This window comes from Colossoma macropomum, unplaced genomic scaffold, assembly GCF_904425465.1.
Source record: "Colossoma macropomum unplaced genomic scaffold, Colossoma_macropomum, whole genome shotgun sequence".
Lineage (NCBI taxonomy): Eukaryota > Metazoa > Chordata > Actinopteri > Characiformes > Serrasalmidae > Colossoma > Colossoma macropomum.
In genome coordinates, this window is record NW_023494808.1 from 14,987,473 (window position 1) to 15,010,050 (window position 22,578).

Here is a 22,578-nt window from a genome sequence, read left to right on the forward strand (position 1 = left end):
ACCATTTCTTATAATAACTTTCTGTGAGATGATTCAGACATTTAGTTCCCATTACTACCACTGTGAACACTCACTATTTCAAATCAAACCGCTCTGAATGACTTTGTTTACATCTTAATGATGTAATTACGCAGAAATCAGTCTTTCACATTGGTACGTGTTCAAAAGAATTGCATCTCCAGTGCATTTTTCAGCCATTTTGTTCGAGTATTTATGGCTGTCCAAATAGTCATTATTAAAATATATGCCCAGTAGATCCATGTCTTCACCTTCAACACCTCATTCTAACATCTACTCCAATATTTCCATTCCTCCAACCTTCCATCTCTCCATCTCTTCTCCCTTAATTTCTCTGTCCAGCTCACAGGCCCTGCCAAGTGGCTTCCTCTCCATCTAACACAAACATGCTGTTCCAAGACATTATAGTGCCACTACACCAGCAGGGTCTCAAGACCCAGATATACTGCAGACGACAGGATCTGGGAGTCATTATTGATGTATGAAAGGGAATAGGAAAAGGATCTGGAAAAATAGAAGTGGGAGAGTGTGTGTTATAGCACCAGGCAACATAGATCTTAAGGATGATTAGCTGATGTTGTGGGTGGGCTGAAGAATCAGCTTTAATGCAGTAGTCTAAAATGGATGCTCATTGTTATGCAGTTTAATGCTTTTATAATCATGCATCAAATCAGGCAGATGGCAAGAAATTATTGTAAATAGATAATTACAATATTATTTTTATTTTATTTTTTTTAACACCCTTTGGCCTTCCCAAAAAACTCAAAATATGAAATCTTGAGATATGATCACCAAAACGTGGAGCACATATACCATATGCATTTTATGCATTTATCTGCAACAAAATTGGTTTTGACTGAATGATTACAAAGTTTTGAACAGTGAATTCACGTGTTTGTGTGTGTGTGTGTGTGTGTGTGTGTGTGTGTAGGCCACAGACAGAAGTTGGAGGAATCTGTAAAGCCCGGAGCACTGGCCTTCTCAGAGCAGTTGAGACGGAGCGCAATGAGGTGCAGCCCCCACCAGGCCGCCGCCCCCAACCCCCGGCCAACCCTTAACACTCCCCCCTTCAGCAGCCCCACCCACAGCCAGATACCTGGTGAGTTACCCAATGGATTTAATGAGTTTAAAGAAATTAATGTAAAGATCATGTTCCATTCTATTATTATCTTTTCGTTTCTGTTTCTTCAGTCGAAACCTAACCTTTCGTAGCGTGAAACTGTTCTTATTCTGCCTCCATCCTGCTGTCTTTAGAATGCCAAAGAATAGTGCAGCGTTCACCACTACTAAAAGAGACACAGCTCATTCGCTCGTGTCTCTCTCACTCAGCTCCTGTCTACCACACAAAGCCCCAGCAGTTCATAGCCTCGTCCTCTACAGTGAGTCCTTAGCAAACTGAACCAAGTGCAGTAAATGCTGAAGAACACACAACCTAAAACTAACATGTCAAAAACATTTCTTAAAAATGCTACAATAATTTTATTATAAAAGGTGCTTCAGAACATTAAGCTTTAGATTTTCAAGAGGCTACCTCTAGGGGTGTGCAATATGACAGTATGTTATTTTTATTGTGATAAATCATGTCAGGATATGTGTTTGAATATCATAGGTATCTGTTTCAACTTGCTCCAATCTCAGAAAAACTAAATATTGTGATATCGTGATTTTGTATATTGTGAAAATGCCATCACACATTGTGATTAGGGCTGGTTATTATTCCATGTTTTTCGATATTAATACTATGACTTCAGTACAGATTCCAGAGCGATTCCTTCTTTTAAATTACAGACTGAAAATGGGTGTGGCTTAAACCAGAAATGAGTGTAACGTGCTATATGTAGTTATATGTACTGACTGTAACGGATTACAGACTAATCAAGAAGTTTGTGTCACAAACTGTCATTTTAAATAAGAAAACGTATAAACAGGAATAGGAAGTCGCATGTCAGTCGCACTTAATCAGCAATAATAATAGCAATAAACAATAATAAACGCTTACCAATTTGAAATGCACTCTGGAAAAAAAATCCAACAAGAACAGAAGCTGTTATAAATGGGGCTGTGTATGCAGTTTAACTCCTCCAGGGATTAAACAAGCGATTTTCTTTTTTTTGGCCCAGTACCAATATTACCATTGAATGGCCATTTTTGTTAAATGTTAATTCAATCAGTCCCATAAAAGTATGACATTTCTATACCAAGCCCTAATAGTGATGTTGCAGCAGTATGCTGAAGTTTAGGTACCCCGATCAAGTTACACTATGAAAATAAGTTAACCTATCCTTTACAGAGAACCCACTTTTGCACACATTAATGCACAATTACTGTTCATTTAATAAGTTAAACATATAAAAAAAAAATAATAACACCAAAAGTGACTTAATGGCACATTTTATATTTAATGTTTGATTTTTTCAAAATATTGAATTCAACATACAGTAACAAATTTTATAACAGCAACACACTTCAATTGTACATTGTACAATAGCAGAAAATGCCATATTTAAGTATGTTCCCTGTAGAGGGTGTGTGTATTTTTAGTTAGAAAATCAGCAAAATATGTGTTTTTAAAATTTGGCATATGACTATAATTTCTGTCATATTGCCAACCCTTAGCTACAGCTAAGTCCTATTAGACAAGCTCTTTATAACATTGAATTCCTAGGAAATGTCTTTTAAGGAGAAAGGAATGAGAAAACAGATGGATAAATGGCACAGTTTTATTTCTTATAATTTATTGTGGCAGTTGTTTTTCTATTTCGGTGTCTGTCTGTGTGTTTGGTGTCTTGTTTGTTTCTGCAAAGTGACCTGAGGGGATGTAGGGACACACACTTCTTCACACACCATCGAATATACAGACATAACAAATAAAGAGAACAAGGCCACCTTTGATTGGAACTTAGATGAGCATGCCTGAGCATGGCACCACACACACACATTCAGTCACATACTCATGCACCACACACAGACACCACAATATCTGAGTATGGTACCACAAACGCACAGTTACGAACCACAGGCACACACACACACACACTATACATTTCAGTACACATCACAACAAAGTTTTAGTCCTAAATGTACAACAGTTAGTTCCGACGGCACAGTCTGATTGGTTGAGAAGCTTCTTACCTGTGCTGTTATTTGTGATCACAAAACACTGACTGATACAGCATATATGAAAACAGAAAATAAATTCATTAGATAACTTCCATAACATAATGTTTGACCTGCAGCTTGTTAAGTCAAATTCTGAAGAACGGTGTGACAGCAGGCCTGCATCACATTCTGAACATGTCATTGCCCTTAAGCATGCATTTTGGTTGGAAACTGTGATATATATACAAATATTTACTATCCAAAATCACCAGTAAACCTACACTTGTCTTTTGAGTTTGCATATGTGATGTTGATGATGCTGTAAATCTAAAAAATAAGTTTTGTTTAGAGACTATTTTTTCTTATAACACCATGCATGTATGTATCCACCGCAAATGGAAAAAAAGCCAAAGGCTTATCTCAGAACTATTGTAAATGCATCAGGCTGGATATTCATAACCATCTAATGTAAAGATGTTAAACATATTGGACTTCTGATTCCCCTCACCACCACTGGGTACAACTGATGTACTGACTCAGTACATTTCTCTAGTACTTCACATCAAACCACTTTCAATAAGTTTGAGTTTATTAACCATTTAATTATGCAGAAATTTTTAAATATTGATGGGCATACCCTCTAAATACCTGGTGCCAAGGTATTTCTTTTCATTTTTGGGTTTCCAAGCCTCGCTTACCCTGCTGTGTGCAAAATACTGACATCATGCTGTTTTTGGTAAAACTTAATAGATTAATATATTTCACAGTGGCTGTACAACATGATGCATTTGTGGGAAGCTCCACATCATTGTGCTATTAACATGTTTAGTACAATAGCTGTGCGTAATTGCCTGCTGCGAAATGTGAGTAATACTTATTTAGGATTTTTTTTTATCCTGTTTAACATATGGGCCAAGGCCTCTTTTCTGGGAAATTTGTCTCACTGAAGGAAGTGCTAAGTATTATATTAGCATGCTAACAGTACTTCTGCTTTTTTGTTCATTGTTTTGGCCATTTCCTAATCGGCCTAGTTTAGCAGGAGGGCCTGTATCTCTGAGAGAGATAGATCGTTACTTTCTGTTCCTCTATGAGGGAGTGTAAATAGGAGTAAGGTGTGTATGTGTGTTTGTGTGTGCATATATGTGTGTATTGTGAGAGAGTGAACAAGAGAAAGAGAGAGAGAAAGAGAGATATTGCATATGTATTCTAGGAGGAAGCAGACCTGGGAAAAGAGGGAAGTGAGAGTCAGCTGACAGGAAGCAGCCGTATGTGAAAATCCCCAGTTCAAAATACAACTAAATCAGACATTTTAAAACTGGTCGGTGAGAGTCCTTCAGCATCTGGCTAATAAATATCTAGTGACTGAGAAGAGAGTGTTTGAGAAATAAGTAAGTGAAGAGAATGAGATAAAAAAAAAAACTTGGTAAACTTTCTGAACCAAGAGAAGTTCAAGCTTTATATTTTACGACTGAACACATTGTTTATAGATTGTTGCAACACTTTTTTTTTGCAATACTGCAATCCTTGCAGTATGCAAATGCATCTTCTGAGCAGTCATGGTCGTAGATGTGTCTTATTCAAAGAGCTGTCAAACAAATATTTGATTGCAATTAATCATGTAATTTTGTGTAGCTAATCACATTTATCACATTAATCATATTTGTCTTATTTGCTCACATTTGACCTTGAAGATCATTTTAATTCAAAAAGCAGTGCTTTTTGTTATAGCTATATGAGTGGACAAAATAAGTTTCATCAGAATATATTTAATAGTGTCAGTAATTCAATAACATTATGTCCATCATATGAATGCAAGGTTCACATTAAACTGAACATGAAAATTGCACAATTTCCATATAGTGAATGCAATTTACAGTTTTGTTCACTGATGTCCAGTGAGAGCAACAGTTCCAACTCTGCCTTGATTGTGATGCTCTTGTTCTCATTCATACAGCTTGTGGATTCTTGTTGCACCTCCTTGTTTCTTTACTCTTTGTCCATTTTATCAGCTCCACTTACCATATAGATGCACTTTGTAGTTTTACAGTTACAGACTGTAGTCGATTTGTTTCTCTGCATACTTTGTAAGCTCCCCCCTTTACCCTGTTCAATGGTCAGGACCACCACAGAGCGGGTATTATTTGAATGGTTGATCGTTCTTAGCCATGCAGTGACACTGACATAGTGGTGGTATGTGTGTGTTGCGCTCGTACGAGTGGATCAGACATAGCAGTGCTGCTGGAGTTTTAAACACTGTGCCCACTCACTGTCCACTCTATTAGACACATCTACCTTGTAGATGTAAAGTCAGTGTGAGACAGTAGCTCATCTGTCACTGCATAGTTTGTGTTGGTCACCCTCTAGTTCTTCATCAGAGGTCACATGACGCTGCCCACAGGATGCTGTTGGCTGGATATTTTTGGTTGGTTGACTATTCTCAGTCCAGCAGTGACACTGAGGTGTTTAAAATCTCCAGCAGCACTGCTGTGTCTGATCCACTCGTACCAGCACAACACACGCTAACATACCATCACAACGTCAGTGTAGTGCAGAGACTGACACCACCCAAATAATTCCTGCTCTGTGGGGATGCTGACTATTTAAGAACAAGGTAAAAGGGGGCTAACAAAGTATGCAGAGAAACAGATGGACCACAGTCTGTAATTGTAGAACTACAAAGTGCACAAATGGAGAGTGGAGCTGATAAAATGGACAGTGATTGTAAATACAAGGAGATGTGTTTAATTAACGTGGCCAGTCTGTGTATATAATAAAAACTGAATATAACTATATATGTATTAGACCAAACATGACCACACAGCATGATCATTGAAAGAAAAAGAGAAAGAACAGAAAGAGAACAGAAGATGGAGTGACAATGTCCCCACAAAGGCCTGGATGGAAGAGTGAATGAGGAATGAAGTGAGAGTGGAGTGATGCGGGGGGCTGAGAGATGGAGGGATGGTGGTAGCACTGTGCCGGGCCGGGCTGCGTGTGCACACCAGTGGAACAGTCTATTTCCTGCCGCGTGCTGCTCTCTCCTCTCTGATCCTGCCGCCAGAAATAGCAGTGGGAATGGAGCCAGCGGAAACCGTTATTAAGTCATTCAAGAGCTTGCTCTCTTTTTTCTCCCTCACTTCTCTCTCTGCTTCTCTCTCTCTCTCTCGCTCTGTATTTTTCTTTTCATGTTATAGAAAATCAAGAGCAGCTGGGGCCATGGGTTGGCTTGTGTATATGTATGTGTGTGTGTGTGTTTTGGTGTTCATGAGCTTTATTGTGTCCTCATTTGAGTGAAAATAAGGAAGTTTGTATTTGGAGAAGTTTGTGTCTGGATCATTTGTTTGTATGTATGTGCTGAAAGAAGGTGGCATAGCAGCAGCGAAATGAAAGAATCTGTTTTTAACTGCATGAGTGAAGTTTTAGGAAGTACAGCCTGAAATTTGGCAAGGCACTCGAAAAATATTTTAGTATGGTGATAAGGATCAATAGTATGGGTGTGTGCACTGTTCAAATGAGAACCTTTTCACAATATAAAACATCAACATCTGATTTGTTTAGTTTCCCAAAAAAAGGTAAAATGAAAGTCGAATGGAGTTTCTTTTTAGCTTTCTTTAAATGTAGTGCAAATATAAGAAATATGAATGAATGTTATAAGAATGGTCTATTTTTATGAAAATTCTTAAAGCCAATTTCCAGTTTCCCAGGTTTAAAAACTGACACTTTGTGAACCCTTTTTCCACATTACAGGAATTAAAAATGCAGGTACTAAAATTGATTCTTTGGAGCAATGTCACAGAAGAATCCTGAAGAACCTTTCAGTTAATGGTTCTTTAAAGTCATAAAATAGTCTTATGCTGAGATTTGAGCTTAAAATGCTAACAGTGGTCTGAGTGTGCTGTAGGCATTATGGTATGTGATGGGTAAACATTGTTTTTACAGTCAGCAGTATGGAAATATTGGGCCTGTATCTTAAGAACAAATTTAGAATGCAATTCAAGTATGTTTTATAAATGAGTTTCCATTTTTTGTAAATTATAGATGATTAAATGAGGTGCTTGAGCGTGAAGAAGCTTTTTAAAGTTTGAAGAACTTCCACATAGTGTAAATGACCAAGCTAAGACCTACTTTTATTTTTAAGAGTGTAATACACAGCAGCACTTATTTAAGTGTGTGTGTGTTCAACTCGGGATGGGCAATATGATGATATTTATTGTTATCATGATAAATTATTATATTACATCACAGTGTTCATTTCTGACTATATTGTTTATCATGTATAAACAATATAAAATAAACAATATCATATTAAAAGAAGACTGACCCACTGCATGTTACAAACAGAACATAACTAGGACTTGTTAATTGGTGCAGTGCAGCATTTAAAACATGAAATAAAACTCATTGTATTCATAGTTTTTGACAGTGTTGTTTTTAGTAGCAACTTAACAAACCTCAGAAAACTAAATATCAGGATGAATATTGCACATCATAGAAATGTCTTGAAATATCGCAGTGTTATATTTTTGCCATATTGCCCACCTCTGTGTTCAACCTGTACACCAAACTCTGACTCTCATGTGCATTCCATCCCTCTCTCTTTTTTCTCTTTTCATTCTTAAAGGGACAGTGTGTTTGTGTTTTCACCCAACCTTCCCTTTTCTCTCTGTCTCTCTGTCTCTCTGTCTCTCTCTCTCTCACGTATAGTACATTGCATGTGTGTGTGTTTGTGTGTGGGAGCCCAGTAAAAAATGAATGAGCCTTCACTGGCTCCGGATGCCCGAATCCGCCTCCAGCCGCCCACCCAGCCATGTGTGACTCCTGCCCCAGATCAGAACCGCCGGGCCTGGGGAGGGGAGGCAGGAAAAAGGGGGGCTTCTGGAAGGAGCCTGAGGGGGGTGTTGGGGGGTGCTTTGGCAGTGGGCCGCACTCTGGCTCCACTTGAAACGGTCCGAAACTCTGCTTTTGGCCGCCGTGCGTAATTTGCTTCCTCTCTGATGGCTCGCCCTCCCCTTCTGTCTGGAAGTCTGCAGGCTATCGGCGAGCGTTTATTAGACCGTAGGGAGCAAGGGAGCCAGTGAGAGAGAAAAGAGAAAGAGAGACAACAAGAAGGAGAGAAAAAAGAAGAGAGAGAGAAAAGGAAAAGAGGAACACTACAAGAAAAGAGAAGAAGAGAAGAGAGAGACAGTAAAAGAAGAAGAGGGAGAGGTAGAAAGATGGAGAAAGAGAGAAAAGAGAAACAGAAAGAAGAGGGAAAGGACAGAGAGAAGAGCGAAAGATAAGAAAAGGAAGAAAGAGAGAGAGTTGCAGAAAAAGAAGAGAGAAAGAGAGGAACAGAGTGACAAGAACAGGAAGAGAGATAAGGAGAGATGGAAAGAAGAAGAAGAGGAAGAGAGTGGTACAGTAAAAGAGGAAAAGAGTTAAAGAAGGAAAAAGCGATATACGGAGAGAAGGTAAGAAGAGGCAGAGAGAAATAGAATGGAAGTGAACGAGGGGAGAGAGAGACAAAGAGAGAAGAGGGAGAGTGAGACAAGGAAAAAAGAAGAAAGAAAAGGAGTTCCAGCCCTCATGCTGAGAGAATGTCTCCTTCTACCTCTTCTTTCACAATTGCTTGGCCTCTTGGTGTTTGTTTTGCTCTGGGTGTTTTCAGGGGCTGTTCTCGAGATGTGCATTAGCCCTGATACTGTTGTCGGATTGAGGCAAAAGCCATGTCAGAGTTAGCTGAGCATATCATAGTTTGGAACAGTTGTTTCTTTGGCTTTTCTTTCCTTTACTCCATCTTCCTCAGTCAGTGTGTAGCCTGGTGCTGAAACGTTGCACCATGAAGTGCCGAATGGAGGATGGAGGAGGGGTGGGTCACCAGCCTTGTTGGCTGGGCCTGTTCTCTGTTCTAGGGCCAAAGAACTTTTACTAGTGTATCATTGTGTAAAATCCACATATCGTCACTGTAAATTGAAAAGCTTTTTTTCAGTTTAGATTTTTTCTTTCTTTTTTTTTACCATTTGAAACTATTCACTGCCCTTTGTATAATAAATGTTCCAATAGTCCAAAATGACTTTGTTAACATTTTCAGAGGTTAGGATTGTTTTCTCCCTTCTCTCATAAAGTTCCTGTTTCTGAGATTAAGAGTTGTCTTATTACAGCGATGATATCTCCTGTTCCTATTTGGAATATACGGCAAGAAGATTACATTATTATACTATTAGACATTTTCACAATTCATGATATGTATTATGACAGTTAGTTTTTTTTTGAGATTCAATACGTTAGAATGTACAAAATAGAGTCTGTAGTGCCATATGCAAAAGTAATATATAGATGATAATAATACTTAATAATAATACAACAGTGATTTTGATTGTGTTTTACAAACCGTGCTCCACTTAATCCAATTAACCCCTTACATGGCCAGGGACGGCCGATGGGCCTCAAGTTATATAGACTAATATATAACCTAAGAATAGCTCAACCAGTCTGTATTGAAGCCCCTTTAGTTACTGAATATTAAGCCTTATCATGTAATAATCCTGGCATTTTAAGCGGTTAAACAAGTCTAAATATGCTTACTTTATAATGAAACAGTTTGTCAGTGTTCTTTAAGTACTGACAATATCCATGATATGCTCAGGAAAGTGTACTGTTACATAATTTTTCACAATAATGATAAAATATTGTCATATTGCCCGCTTCTAATTCCACACATATATTCACGCATTTCTTTTCCTGCCTATTCTATTGCATGAAGATAGAGAGACTTAAAGCACCTTAAAGGTCTACTCGGTCTACCAGTATTACAATGCACGCAATACAAATAAACTCGCTCTGTGACAAACTGTCATCAAATTTGGAGAAACACACTGTATCACCTTGATAGCAACATAAGCCACATTAAGCATCAATTCCTTCCGATTAAAGCAAGTTGAAGAGGTGACCAAAATTAGGATCAGGAGGATATATTAAAAACATTGTGTGAATATGTATGAGAGGATGTTCTTCTTTGTTAACTTATCCTGATGTGTTCTTCATCTCCTTGTTTTTCAGACTCCAGACAAATGCAGACATCTCCATCCTGGTCTTATGAACAATCCTACCCTTACCTGGGCCCTATATCTGCACCAGCCGTTCACCCAACAACGCCTATCTCCCCCAGCCGCAACCCCATACACTGTAAGCCCTCAAATGTAGCATCATATTACATATTATCTTTCTTGATGCATCTGTGCTTTATCTTTAGATAATTAAGGAGGCCATGTTGTAAATGTTTGGACACAGTGATGAGATGCATAAAAATTGCAATGACTTGAATGTGTGTTAAGACACATGGCAAGAAAATCTAGAAGTCTAGAAAGTCTAGAAATTCAGTCAAATATAAAATATATTTTAGTTACAGTGATGGTTTAAAATTCAAATGGACATAATTCCCCATTACCCAAATATAATCAAACAGCCAAGACTAATGTAACTGACCAGTATAAGTGTATAGAGATCAATTTGTGGGTTTAAGAATGTAAGAATCAGTTATTTATGGTTCTCTGTGGTTGAACGGTTTGGATATATACCATGTTATATATATATATATATATATATATATATATATATATATATATATATATATATATATATATATTCCTGCACTATAGATTTACATCCGAAAGTACTTTGACTGACCCAAAACGTTTCTCCATTTCAGGTCCAGACCTGACAGCATTCACTGACCCACGTGTGGGTCTGGAACGCTCCTTCTCCTCCATCCCCTCACTCCCTGACAGCCGCTTCTCTGATCCCCGCGTTCCCTACCCCACTGGAGCCTTCACCTACACCCCCACTCCTGTCACCAACGCCATCGGCATCAGCATGTCTGCCATGACCGCCCCCGCTGGCCGCTACCACACGTACCTCCCGCCACCCTATCCTGCTGGCTCCTCCCAGGGCCAAGGTGGACCCTTCCCGGCCAGCTCTTCACCTTATCATCTCTACTATAGCACCACTGCTGGTTCATACCAGTTCTCCATGATGCCCGGGGGAGGCGGTGGAGAACGTTCCCCACCCCGGATTCTGCCACCCTGCACCAACGCCTCTACAGGCTCCGCCCTTCTCCACCCCTCATTGCCCAATCAGAGCGACGTTGTCGTGGAGGCAGAGGGAAGCCACAGCAGCTCCCCAACTAACATGTCCGCTGAAGCAGTGTGGAGGCCATATTGAGCGCTGGATGACAGACTGGCATGTTGACCAATAAGAAGTTAAAGTTGGGCAGCTGAATTAGGTGGGCTCTCACTGGAGCAGTGGACGAAGAACTAATTTTACATGGCATGAGACTCATCTTTGTTTTTCTAAAGAGTTGTGGATAATTTGTTTTATTATTGTTATTATTATTATTATTATTATTATTATTATTGTTGCAATAATATTTCAACATTATGTTCCTATTTCTCAATGACACCAGCTCCTTCCATTTTTACAGAAATACACTGACATGGCACTCTCATCAAACTTGAAAACTAAAAAAATAGCAAGTAATCAGCTGCATCATAGTGCTGTTTCCAACGGAATTTGTTTAAACTGTAAACCACCAAATACAACAGTGAAACATGTTTAGCTGTCAAAATAAAATCTTGGTTGCAGGCCTGTCCTCGGGGAACTTTTCACTTAACTCATTTAACGACTTCTAGACAGTACTGCCTTTTCACTGACAGTGAGTGAAAGAGGATTCATGGTTGAGGAGGCCCCGCATGATGTCTAAGTTCATGGCTGCTCGGGATTAACCTCTGGATCAGCCTGTCTGATTCACAGAGCTCCTCAAGCTAAGTCTAGTGCTATACTAACAACTCTAACATTGGAGCAGTCCTCATTGCCACGGGCCATTTCCATTCGAGAGTTAAAACAGACATTGTGCTCTGTAGTACATGCATTTTACGAGGCTCTTCCCAGTCACTGCCTTTCAAGGTCTACCTCTCTCTGCTAAATTTACATCACAAAACAGTCTGCATTTCATATTTCCACTTGATCCTAGCATAAAACAATACGATGGACGGTTTCGGATGAAATGGAAGAGACTCTGTCCCCCCCTCTGCTTTTGTGTAAATAGACTGTAAACAATTTCCTGAGATCACTGGCCCATAGCCATTTGATGATGCCATCGAGCACATGACACTGTCCTTGACATCTACAAACTAAAAACTAGCGAAAATGCAGCTTAGCTTATATGTCTTTTTTTAGCACTGCTTTTTTTGTGAATGTAAAACCTTTGTTTGTGAAGAAGCTAATTGTTTGTAGAGCATGTCGTGTGGTGTCCTTTTTTTCTAAGCAGAGTCATGAGAAATCATCTGGAAGCTCTCTCACTCTCTCTCTCTCTCTCTCTCTCTCTCTCTCAGAGGTGGGTAATAGCCTTTAAACCATACATAAAGGGGAGTTCCACTAATCTTTAAAAAGTAAACAGTCATTCAAAGTCAGTCAGTCAGAAATGTTCACAGTGGTAGTGATAGGAACCAGACATCTGAAGAGTTTAACAGCGTTTCTTCTGTTTCTCAGAAAGTCATTTGAAATGATTATGAATAGCGTAGCTGTCAGAAAACCTTCAGAAAATCTCCAAAATGATAACTTTACAGGAGAAGGGAAAAGCATTCTTAACTTGTAATGAAATTTAATGTAGCAAGATTTTTTCCAATGAAATTCATATAATATATTTGTTTATTTTTACCTTTGTCTGCGTAAGATTAAATGTCACTGCTTTTTATTTTTTACTTTTGCTCAAGGTTATTTTTGGCTTCCACTTCTAATTGAGTTTGGCAAACATTCATACGCTCGTTATCATTTTTACTACAATTTCTCGGTACTTTTTTTTCCACACATGCATCCTACCCAGCAAAGCCAGTCATGCTCTCTTGCACGCTTGGCTACAGATGGCTGTGGCATAGCTGCAAACCTTCTGATGTGAGATCTTCTGAGGATAGGGCCAACATTAATGAAACAGCGAGTAAAAATAGTGAACATAAAACAACCTGAGTATGAGCTAAAGAGTATCGGGCCAAAAAAACTACTTAAGAACTGCGTTTGAATTTGTTAATACATCCATTTATCAGCACAGGAACTGAAGTTTGTTAGGTTCCATTCTTCTCTTTTTAGGATCCTTTTGGTCTAAAAGTCCAAAATAACAAGTGTGAGCAACATTAGAGCAATAGAATAGAATGAACACAAATTAGCACCGCAGTGCGAGTGGCTAAAATGGAACTCAATATAAATATTCTTATGTAGAAGTTAAAGCATTATCTGATAATACCTAAAGAAGTTCTAATTGATCAAAATTGTACTTAAATATATGTAACTGAGTAAATGTAACTAGTTGCTACACACCTCTGTCTCCACTCTCTCTTGATCTCTCTCTCTCTAGTTCTCTGTCAGTGTCATCTTGTGCTGATGGGACAAGAACGGCTAGTTTTTTGAAACGATGCCAGCCTCTAACACTCCCTTCTCTGCTGTGTCCATGTGCTATTCCTGACCCAGGAAGAATTTATACAGATGAGCAGGCAGGCCCTGACCTGCCCTGTTCCAGTCAACACTATCCTACAAACAACCTCGCTCTGTATATCCTCCTTCATAAGTTTCTCTCTTTTTCACTTTCTCTCCTTTAGTCCTTCTTCTCCGTCATTCAAAAAAAAAGAATAATTTCTTGAATCCAGTAACTTCAATTAGTTTTTTCCCTACATTGTTTTAATTCACTGTAATTCATCTCCAATTCAGTCCCCAATTCACTTTTCATCATTCGTTTTTGTTTGTATTTTCTTGGAATCTCTTTTATTCAGATTTATTTTTTGCTAACCTTTTGCTAATATAGAGAAAAATTAACAGTACTAGCATAATTTCCTTAATTTTTTTTGTTTAGTAGTCTCCCAAAACAGTGCACACGTTTTTGTGAGAACCTTAAATGAATATTTAAAGAAATCTATGCTGGTGCTGTCCGAATATTTTCTATATTCATATTAGTCCTGGGCAATATTTATACCGGCATTGGTGTCAAAGAGCAATACTCATGAAGCACTGGTTCATTAACTGCATTAACACTAACATAAATCTCATCCCACACTGTTACAGTGTGATATGTTTTTTCCAGCACTTTCTACCTCTTTTTAGAATGTTATTCTAAATTCCCCACATTTAGTTCTTCTTTATTTCTTGCTCTCTTTCTCATTCCCATATCTCTGTCATGTATGCACATACACACACACACATACACACAGGCGAGAGGAGAGGGCAGAGGGTTGTGTAAATGCAGAACTGTCCCAGCAGCCAGTGTGAATAGACTGCAGAGCCTCAGCTATAATCCTGCTCCAGGATTCAGGCCAAGGTCCATAAAATCAAATCGTCTTTATAAAAAGAGCCTGGGGTGTCAGAGCAGCATGACACCACCAACCACACACACAAACACATACCAGCGGTCTGTATTTATATGTGGATGTGTGGGTGGATATGTGTGTGTACATGTGTACAGCAAAACGTCCCCAAAATGTCAGAATTGTAAGAGTTTCCTGTCAGTGTGGACATTTTGTCCTTCATAAAGATAAACACAGTGTCCCCACACTGACAGGAAAACATGACAAGAAGAGGCCATATGGGGACACGTGTGTCAGAAATTCATATTCCCTTGTCAGTATGGCGACCTTCATAAACACAGTGTCCCCATACTGGCAGAAAAACATGAAAACGTGAGGGTATTTGAGGACGTGTCTGTGTGTGTGTGTGTGTGTGTGTGTGAGTGAGAGAGAGAGAGAGAGTGAGAGAAGCAAAATATCTGTATAATGTCAATTTTTCTATCAGTGTGGGGACCTTAGTCCTTCATAAAAACACAATGTCCCCACACTGACAGAAAAACCTAAAAATGTGGGGACATTTAGGGACAGGTGTGTTCGTTTATGTGTGTGTGTGGGTGTGTGTGCCAAACATCCACACAATAACAATAAAAAGTGATATTTCTGACATTGTAGGGGCATTTTGTTATTCCCATGAGGCACGGCACTTGTTTCACAGGTTTTATTTGAAAAACTGAAAAAAACTATTTCCTTTTAGTTACTGAGGTAAAGGTTATGGCAGGCAGGCATAGCAGTATTTAGCTACAATAATACACAGTGGAAAATCCCTTCAGAGACAGTAAGAGAGAGAGACAGACAGACAGAGAGAAAGTGGAACAACTGCATAAAAACAACAGCAAGGAGACATTAAGCCTGAGGTAGCCTAATGTGAAATGGAAGCTATTTACAGCAATTACAGCACAGTTTAAAATAAACCTCACTTCTCAGAGCTCGAATCTCAGCTGCTGGACCTTAGACAAAAAGCTGCGCAAGTAAAAATGAGAAAAATTCTAAATGATTCTTATTGAGTATTTGGAGTGTGAAGTTATTTAGAACAAAAGAAAAAAGTGAAATGTCTGACTTGCATAAAAGGGCAATTCCATCAATTTTTCAATATTTCTACATTATTAAAACATCCCTCAGAGTAGTTTGATGTGAAATGTTCCATCATAGAGAAACTTAGAGAGTTGTAATTGTTCACAGTGGTGGTAATAGGAACCAGACATCTAAAGAGATGAATGCTTCTAAAATGCTCCCTCACAGAAAGGACAATGTGCAGCCTTTGAGACTTTTTATGCTAGTTTTCAGAGTTTGAGATGAAGTTTTGGCCTAGAGAGGAACATTTACTACTAATTTACCATTATTGATATTACATATAAAATCTCAGGACACACGTGTAGGTTCACTGGTCATTTTGGATTGTAAATAAAATAGCTATTTACAGGTTTAGACATTGCAATTGGTTCCTGTCACCTCCACAGTAAAAAAAAGAGTAAGTTGCTATACAATGCACCATTTCATATCAGACTGCTCTGAATGACTGTTTACAGCTCAATGATTGAACTATGCAGAAATGTTGACAATTTTTTGGAATTCCTCTTCAAAGGGAAATGTAAGGAGCAGCTGCTGTTTTCAGATGGTGTTTAAAAACAACTCAAGTTATGCAGTTAACTTCTAATAGTCTATTAATTGTATAATAAAGATCAAATAATTCAGAATAGCTACTGAAAAATAAGAATTTTTATTAATAACTGAGTCATAACTGGGTGAAAGTATGGCTAAAAGCAAAGACGTTCTTGCTTAGAATTCCACTCATATCCTTAGATCTTCCATTAATATTTTATAGAGATTTCCCAGTCTAATCTCCATATTCTTATCCAGCTTAGCCTAAACATTTCCAAAGACTGATTAAGGGTCAAGGTCTCTCACCTAGCAATTACAGGCCATTCATCAAGTGGACAGTGCATCCCAGAATCATGGCTGACAGCCTACAGAATCAATACACAGGGGGCTAACCTCCAAAGACTCGTCTGCATCAACACCTCTCGTCTCCTGTCATTTCAGTTGTGTTCAGCTTGCAGATTTCCGACTGTGATTAATCACAAATGATAATGATAAACAGGAGGAAATTAACTGTGGCTAGAGGCAGCACACGTCCATTAAGCTAAGCACCTCACACTTCAGAAGTGGATAAGGGAGTGAAAACAGGTGGAGTTATTAAGAAGAAGTCGTTGAACAGGTCATGTTCTTAATTAACAGAATATAAGTTCATAGCCATTTTCTAAAGAACACTCCTTTTGTGAAACCCACTAGAAATGTTGTTGACTTTTGCATAGAAAATAGCAAAAAAATTAATATAATATAATATAATATAATATAATATAATATAAATTCTTTAATGTCTTTCATTGTGCTTTAATACATCTAAAACACTGATACCAATTATCACCTATCCTTATGCATATAATAGATCTTTAAATGAGTACATGAATACTGTATGTATTATGGGTATAATATGCATTTTGCATATCTCTATTTTGTGTGAGGAAAAAAAAAATTAGGCCAGGCTGTGATTAGTACAGCCTGGCCGCAACTTCACTGCATCCACACTTCATTCACATGCTGGATATACAGCATACAGCATATGTAGATGATGACAGGCTGATAGGCTCAAAAATCTGCCTACAACTTCCCTCCCTCATCAAACACAAACAAACAGGAGTTTCCAAAACTGGAGATACAGAGAAAATGGGATTCCTAACAACCATGCAAGAACCTGCTAGACCACCAAGACTGTGTCACTATCAGATGAACAGTACTTAAAGGTTTTATCTTTGAAAGACAGAAGAAAGTCAAAAGGAGGAAGGAGGAAGAATACAGCAGACGAGCAAAAGAGAAGAATGAGGAGCACACAGCAGAGGAGCAGTAAAGAAACAGAAGGTGAACACAGCAGAGGAGCATTAGAGAAGCAGGAGGAGCACAGCAGAGGAACAGCAGAGAAGTAGGAGGAGCACAGCAGACGAACAGTAGAGAAGCAGGAGGACAACATAGCAGAGGAGCAGTAGAGAAGTAGGAGGAGAACACAGCAAAAGAGCAGTAAGGGAGCAGGAGGAGCACACAGCAGAAGAATAGTAGAGAAGCAGGAGGAGCACACAGCAGAGGAGCAGTAAAGAAGCAGGAGGAGCACAGCAGAGGAACAGCAGAGAAGTAGGAGGAGCACAGCAGACGAACAGTAGAGAAGCAGGAGGACAACATAGCAGAGGAGCAGTAGAGAAGTAGGAGGAGAACACAGCAAAAGAGCAGTAAGGGAGCAGGAGGAGAACACAGCAGAGAGGCAGTAGAGAAGCAGAAGGAGCACACAGCAGAGGAGCAGTAGAGTTGCAGGAGGAGCACACAGCAGAAGAGCAGTAAAGAAGCAGGTGGAGAACAAAGCAGAGGAGCAGCAGAGAAGCAGGAGGAGAACACAGCAGAAGAGCAGTAGAGAAGCAGGAGGAGAACACAGCAAAAGAGCAATAAGGAAGCAGGAGGAGCACACAGCAGAAGAGCAGTAGAGAAGCAGGAGGAGAACACAGCAGAAGAGCAGTAGAGAAGCAGGAGGAGCACACAGCAGAAGAGCAGTAGAGAAGCAGGAAGAGCACACAGCAGAAGAGCAGTAGAGAAGCAGGAGGAGAACACAGCAGAAGAGCAGTAGAGAAGCAGGAGGAGCACACAGCAGAAGAGCAGTAGAGAAGCAGGAAGAGCACACAGCAGAAGAGCAGTAGAGAAGCAGGAAGAGCACACAGCAGAAGAGCAGTAGAGGAACAGCAGGAAAACACAGCAGAGGAACAGTAGAGACGCAGGAGGAGAACACAGCAGAGGAACAGTAGAGAAGCAGGAGAACAAAGCAGAGGAACAGTAGAGAAGCAGGAGAAGCACACAGCAGACGAGCAAAAGAGAAGCAGGAGAAGCACACAGCAGAGGAGCAGTAGAGAAGCAGGAGGAGAACACTGCAGAGGAACAGTAGAGAAGCAGGAGAAGCACACAGCAGACGAGCAAAAGAGAAGCAGGAGAAGCACACAGCAGAGGAGCAGTAGAGAAGCAGGAGGAGAACACTGCAGAGGAACAGTAGAGAAGCAGGAAGAGCACACAGCAGAAGAGCAGTAGAGAAGCAGGAGGAGAACACAGCAGAAGAGCAGTAGAGAAGCAGGAAGAGCACACAGCAGAAGAGCAGTAGAGAAACAGCAGGAAAACACAGCAGAGGAACAGTAGAGACGCAGGAGGAGAACACAGCAGAGGAACAGTAGAGAAGCAGGAGAACAAAGCAGAGGAACAGTAGAGAAGCAGGAGAAGCACACAGCAGACGAGCAAAAGAGAAGCAGGAGAAGCACACAGCAGAGGAGCAGTAGAGAAGCAGGAGGAGAACACTGCAGAGGAACAGTAGAGAAGCAGGAGAAGCACACAGCAGAGGAGCATTAGAGAAGCGAAAGGGGTACAAAGCAGAAGAGCAAAAGAGAAGAAGGAGAAGCACAAGCAGAGGAGCAGTAGAGAAGCAGGAGGAGAACATAGCAGAGGAACAGTAGAGAAGGAGGAGGAGAACAAAGCAGAGGAACAGTAGAGAAGGAGGAGGAGAACAAAGCAGAGGAGCAGTAAATAAGCAGGAGAAGCACACAGCAGAGGAGCATTAAAGAAGTAGAAGGGGTACAAAGCAGAGGAGCAGTAGAGAAACAGGAGGAGCACACAGCAGAGGAACAGTAGAGAAGCAGGAGGAGTAAACAGCAAATGAACAGTAGAGAAGCAGGAGGAGAACACAGCAGAGGAACAGTAGAGAAGCAGGAGAAGCACACAGCAGAGGAACAGTAGAGTAGCAGGAGAAGCACACAGCAAAGGAGCATTAGAGAAGTAGGAGGGGTACAAAGCAGACGAGCAAAAGAGAAGAAGGAGAAGCACACAGCAGAGGAGCAGTAGAGAAGCAGGAGGAGAACACAGCAGAAGAGCAGTAGAGAAGCAGGAAGAGCACACAGCAGAAGAGCAGTAGAGAAACAGCAGGAAAACACAGCAGAGGAACAGTAGAGACGCAGGAGGAGAACACAGCAGAGGAACAGTAGAGAAGCAGGAGAACAAAGCAGAGGAACAGTAGAGAAGCAGGAGAAGCACACAGCAGACGAGCAAAAGAGAAGCAGGAGAAGCACACAGCAGACGAGCAGTAGAGAAGCAGGAGGAGAACACTGCAGAGGAACAGTAGAGAAGCAGGAGAAGCACACAGCAGAGGAGCATTAGAGAAGCGAAAGGGGTACAAAGCAGAAGAGCAAAAGAGAAGAAGGAGAAGCACAAGCAGAGGAGCAGTAGAGAAGCAGGAGGAGAACATAGCAGAGGAACAGTAGAGAAGGAGGAGGAGAACAAAGCAGAGGAACAGTAGAGAAGGAGGAGGAGAACAAAGCAGAGGAGCAGTAAATAAGCAGGAGAAGCACACAGCAGAGGAGCATTAAAGAAGTAGAAGGGGTACAAAGCAGAGGAGCAGTAGAGAAACAGGAGGAGCACACAGCAGAGGAACAGTAGAGAAGCAGGAGGAGTAAACAGCAAATGAACAGTAGAGAAGCAGGAGGAGAACACAGCAGAGGAACAGTAGAGAAGCAGGAGAAGCACACAGCAGAGGAACAGTAGAGTAGCAGGAGAAGCACACAGCAAAGGAGCATTAGAGAAGTAGGAGGGGTACAAAGCAGACGAGCAAAAGAGAAGAAGGAGAAGCACACAGCAGAGGAGCAGTAGAGAAGCAGGAGGAGAACACTGCAGAAGAGTTGTAGAGAAGCAGGAGGAGCACACAGCAGAGGAGCAAATTCACAATGAACAAGAAAAAGAACTGTAGCACAGATGGGAGTATTTAAGGCATGTTGTTGCTGGAACTACCTTTCTGGCAAACCAGGGGATTGTAGTTTGAGGCTATGCAAGTGAAAAGTGAAAAAGGTGAAATTTACTCAAGTGTATAGACTTATTAGATTTTACCCTATTCTTCAGAAGCACCATATGCCCTCAAATGGTACTTACTAGGGCTGTCAGATGGGATCAAAAATTCATGATTCTTCTTATTTCTGTGATAATTTTTTTGTTTAGATGGGGAAATAATTCAACAGTAACAGTTGACAATCTGGAGGAAAAACAGGGTGGGAGTAGGGGGTAGCCTCAATTTACCAAAAAAAATAAATAAATAAATAAATTGCACAAAATTTCCAACAGCAGATGCCATTTCAGTCCAAACTTGTATTTTTTTTTTAATATACCTTGTTCAACCTTGCAGTTGCCTCCCCTTTATGGCTAAAGAAGCCTTCACTCTTCTGGGAAGGTTTTCCACATGACTTTGTGGGAATTTGTGCCTATTCAGTCAAAAGAGTATTTGTGAAGGCACTGATGTTGGTCGAGAAAGCCTGGCTCATGTTAAACGTGTTCAGTGCAGTTAAGGTCAGGGCTCTGTGCAGGCCACTGGAGTTCTCACCACACCAAACTCATCAGATATTGTCTTGATGGACTTTGTTTTGCGCACAGGCGCACAGACACACTGGAACAGGAAAAGGCCTTCCTCAAACCCTTGCTATAGTTTTAACATTACCCTTGACTGGAACTAAGGGGCCCCAGACCATTATCCCTCCTCCACCAAACCTTTACACCACTCCCACTGACACTTGGCACTGCCTCTTAGGCTTGTGTGCAGCTACTCAGTCATGGAAACCCACATTATGAAGCCCACAATACACAGTTCTTGTGCTGATGTTGCTTCCAGAGAAAATTTGGAACTGTATAGTGAGTGATGCAATAAATGATAGCCGATTTGTATGTGCTATATGCTTCAGCACTCGGCGGCCCAACTCAGTGAGATTGCGTGGTCTACCGCTTCATGGCTGACCTGTTTTTGCTCCTGGATGCTTCCATTTCACAACAATAGCACTTACAGTTGACCGGGGTAGATCTAGCAAGGCAGAAATTTCACAAACTGACTTAAAGGGCCACAGTGCCACATTTAAAGACACTGAGCTCTTCAGTACGACCAATTCTATTGCCAATGTTTTTGCAAAGAAAATAAGTAAGCCAATTAATAAGCCACCTAAAAGAGAAAAGTAATTCTGAGCTTTGACTGTGAATCACCAGGCGGTCAAGAAAAAAGGTACAAAGGACTATTCTGACATATCTTTGGGAAGGCCAGTGATATCGTATTGTCATTATAAGCTAAAGAGAGTGGCCTCTGTAAGTGTCGCAAGTGGCTGAGTAGCTTCATTATCAGCTTACTATGCTAAGTGTCAACATTCAGAGTGTTGGCTTGTCAGAAAAGTCTGCCATCTGAAGCAGCTCATTCGGTTACTTAACATGAGAACCTGTGTGTTGGTGTTATTTAGTTTATAAAATAAACACCCTGTTTATAATCAGTGAGCTGATTGTGAACCTACTGGATGTGTGCAAATATCCCCATAGTATCTAAGAACCTCATACAATTCTAATCAAAGGAAAAATTAATATCAAAGTAAAGTTGATTTGTTTGTTTCTGGTCAGCAACGGCACATTCTTTCCTCCGTTTGGTAGCCATCATTTGTGATAATGTCAGTAACCAATTGGCCCAGGGCTGAAAATCTAATAGGTCCTGGAACCTCAAAGCAGACTCCCATCCAAGTAATAATCAAACCGCAACTTGCTTAGTTTCAGAGACTAGTCAAGACCAAGCGATCTCACAGCCAACAGAATCATATATGTCATCTATCTACTTTTGACTGTATTCAGGCATTTTAGAGTTCTGAGGCCATCAGAAAAGACTCACTGGCAAATAATCATATTCATACCGTATAATGTGGTGGCCATGATGGCAATCAGTGCAGACATTATGATCCATCGCTGATATGAAATTTCAGTTTTTATCAATGGTTTCCTAGTATTCTCTTAAAGTCTGTTATTTATGTGTTTAGATACTTCTTGCTATTTCGTAAAGTGTAGTATTCTTCAACGTCTTACTTTGAGTCAAAGTCTGTCAAACTCGTTAGCTGTCTGCAGCAACAAGCACTAAACCTTAGCCAACTCACTGCATTCTATCACTAAACTAGCATGGACTTTTGTGAGCAAAGCAAAAAGCGAAAAGAAGTCTATTGAAATGCAAAATGTCACGCAC

General features: G+C 40.2%; 1 protein-coding gene across 2 annotated transcripts in view; it reads left to right on the top strand.

Moving 5' to 3' along the window:
* The window catches only part of runx1 (RUNX family transcription factor 1), a 58,842-nt gene extending 46,451 nt beyond the window's left edge, over positions 1–12,391 (top strand). For both annotated transcript variants that reach the window (XM_036557495.1, XM_036557496.1), the window contains 3 exons: positions 950–1,117; positions 10,156–10,281; positions 10,805–12,391. In XM_036557495.1, the coding sequence (XP_036413388.1) occupies positions 950–1,117; positions 10,156–10,281; positions 10,805–11,316 (806 nt within the window). In that variant the 3' untranslated portion in view covers positions 11,317–12,391. The remainder of the gene's footprint in view (positions 1–949; positions 1,118–10,155; positions 10,282–10,804) is intronic.
* Positions 12,392–22,578: the final 10,187 nt, after the last annotated feature.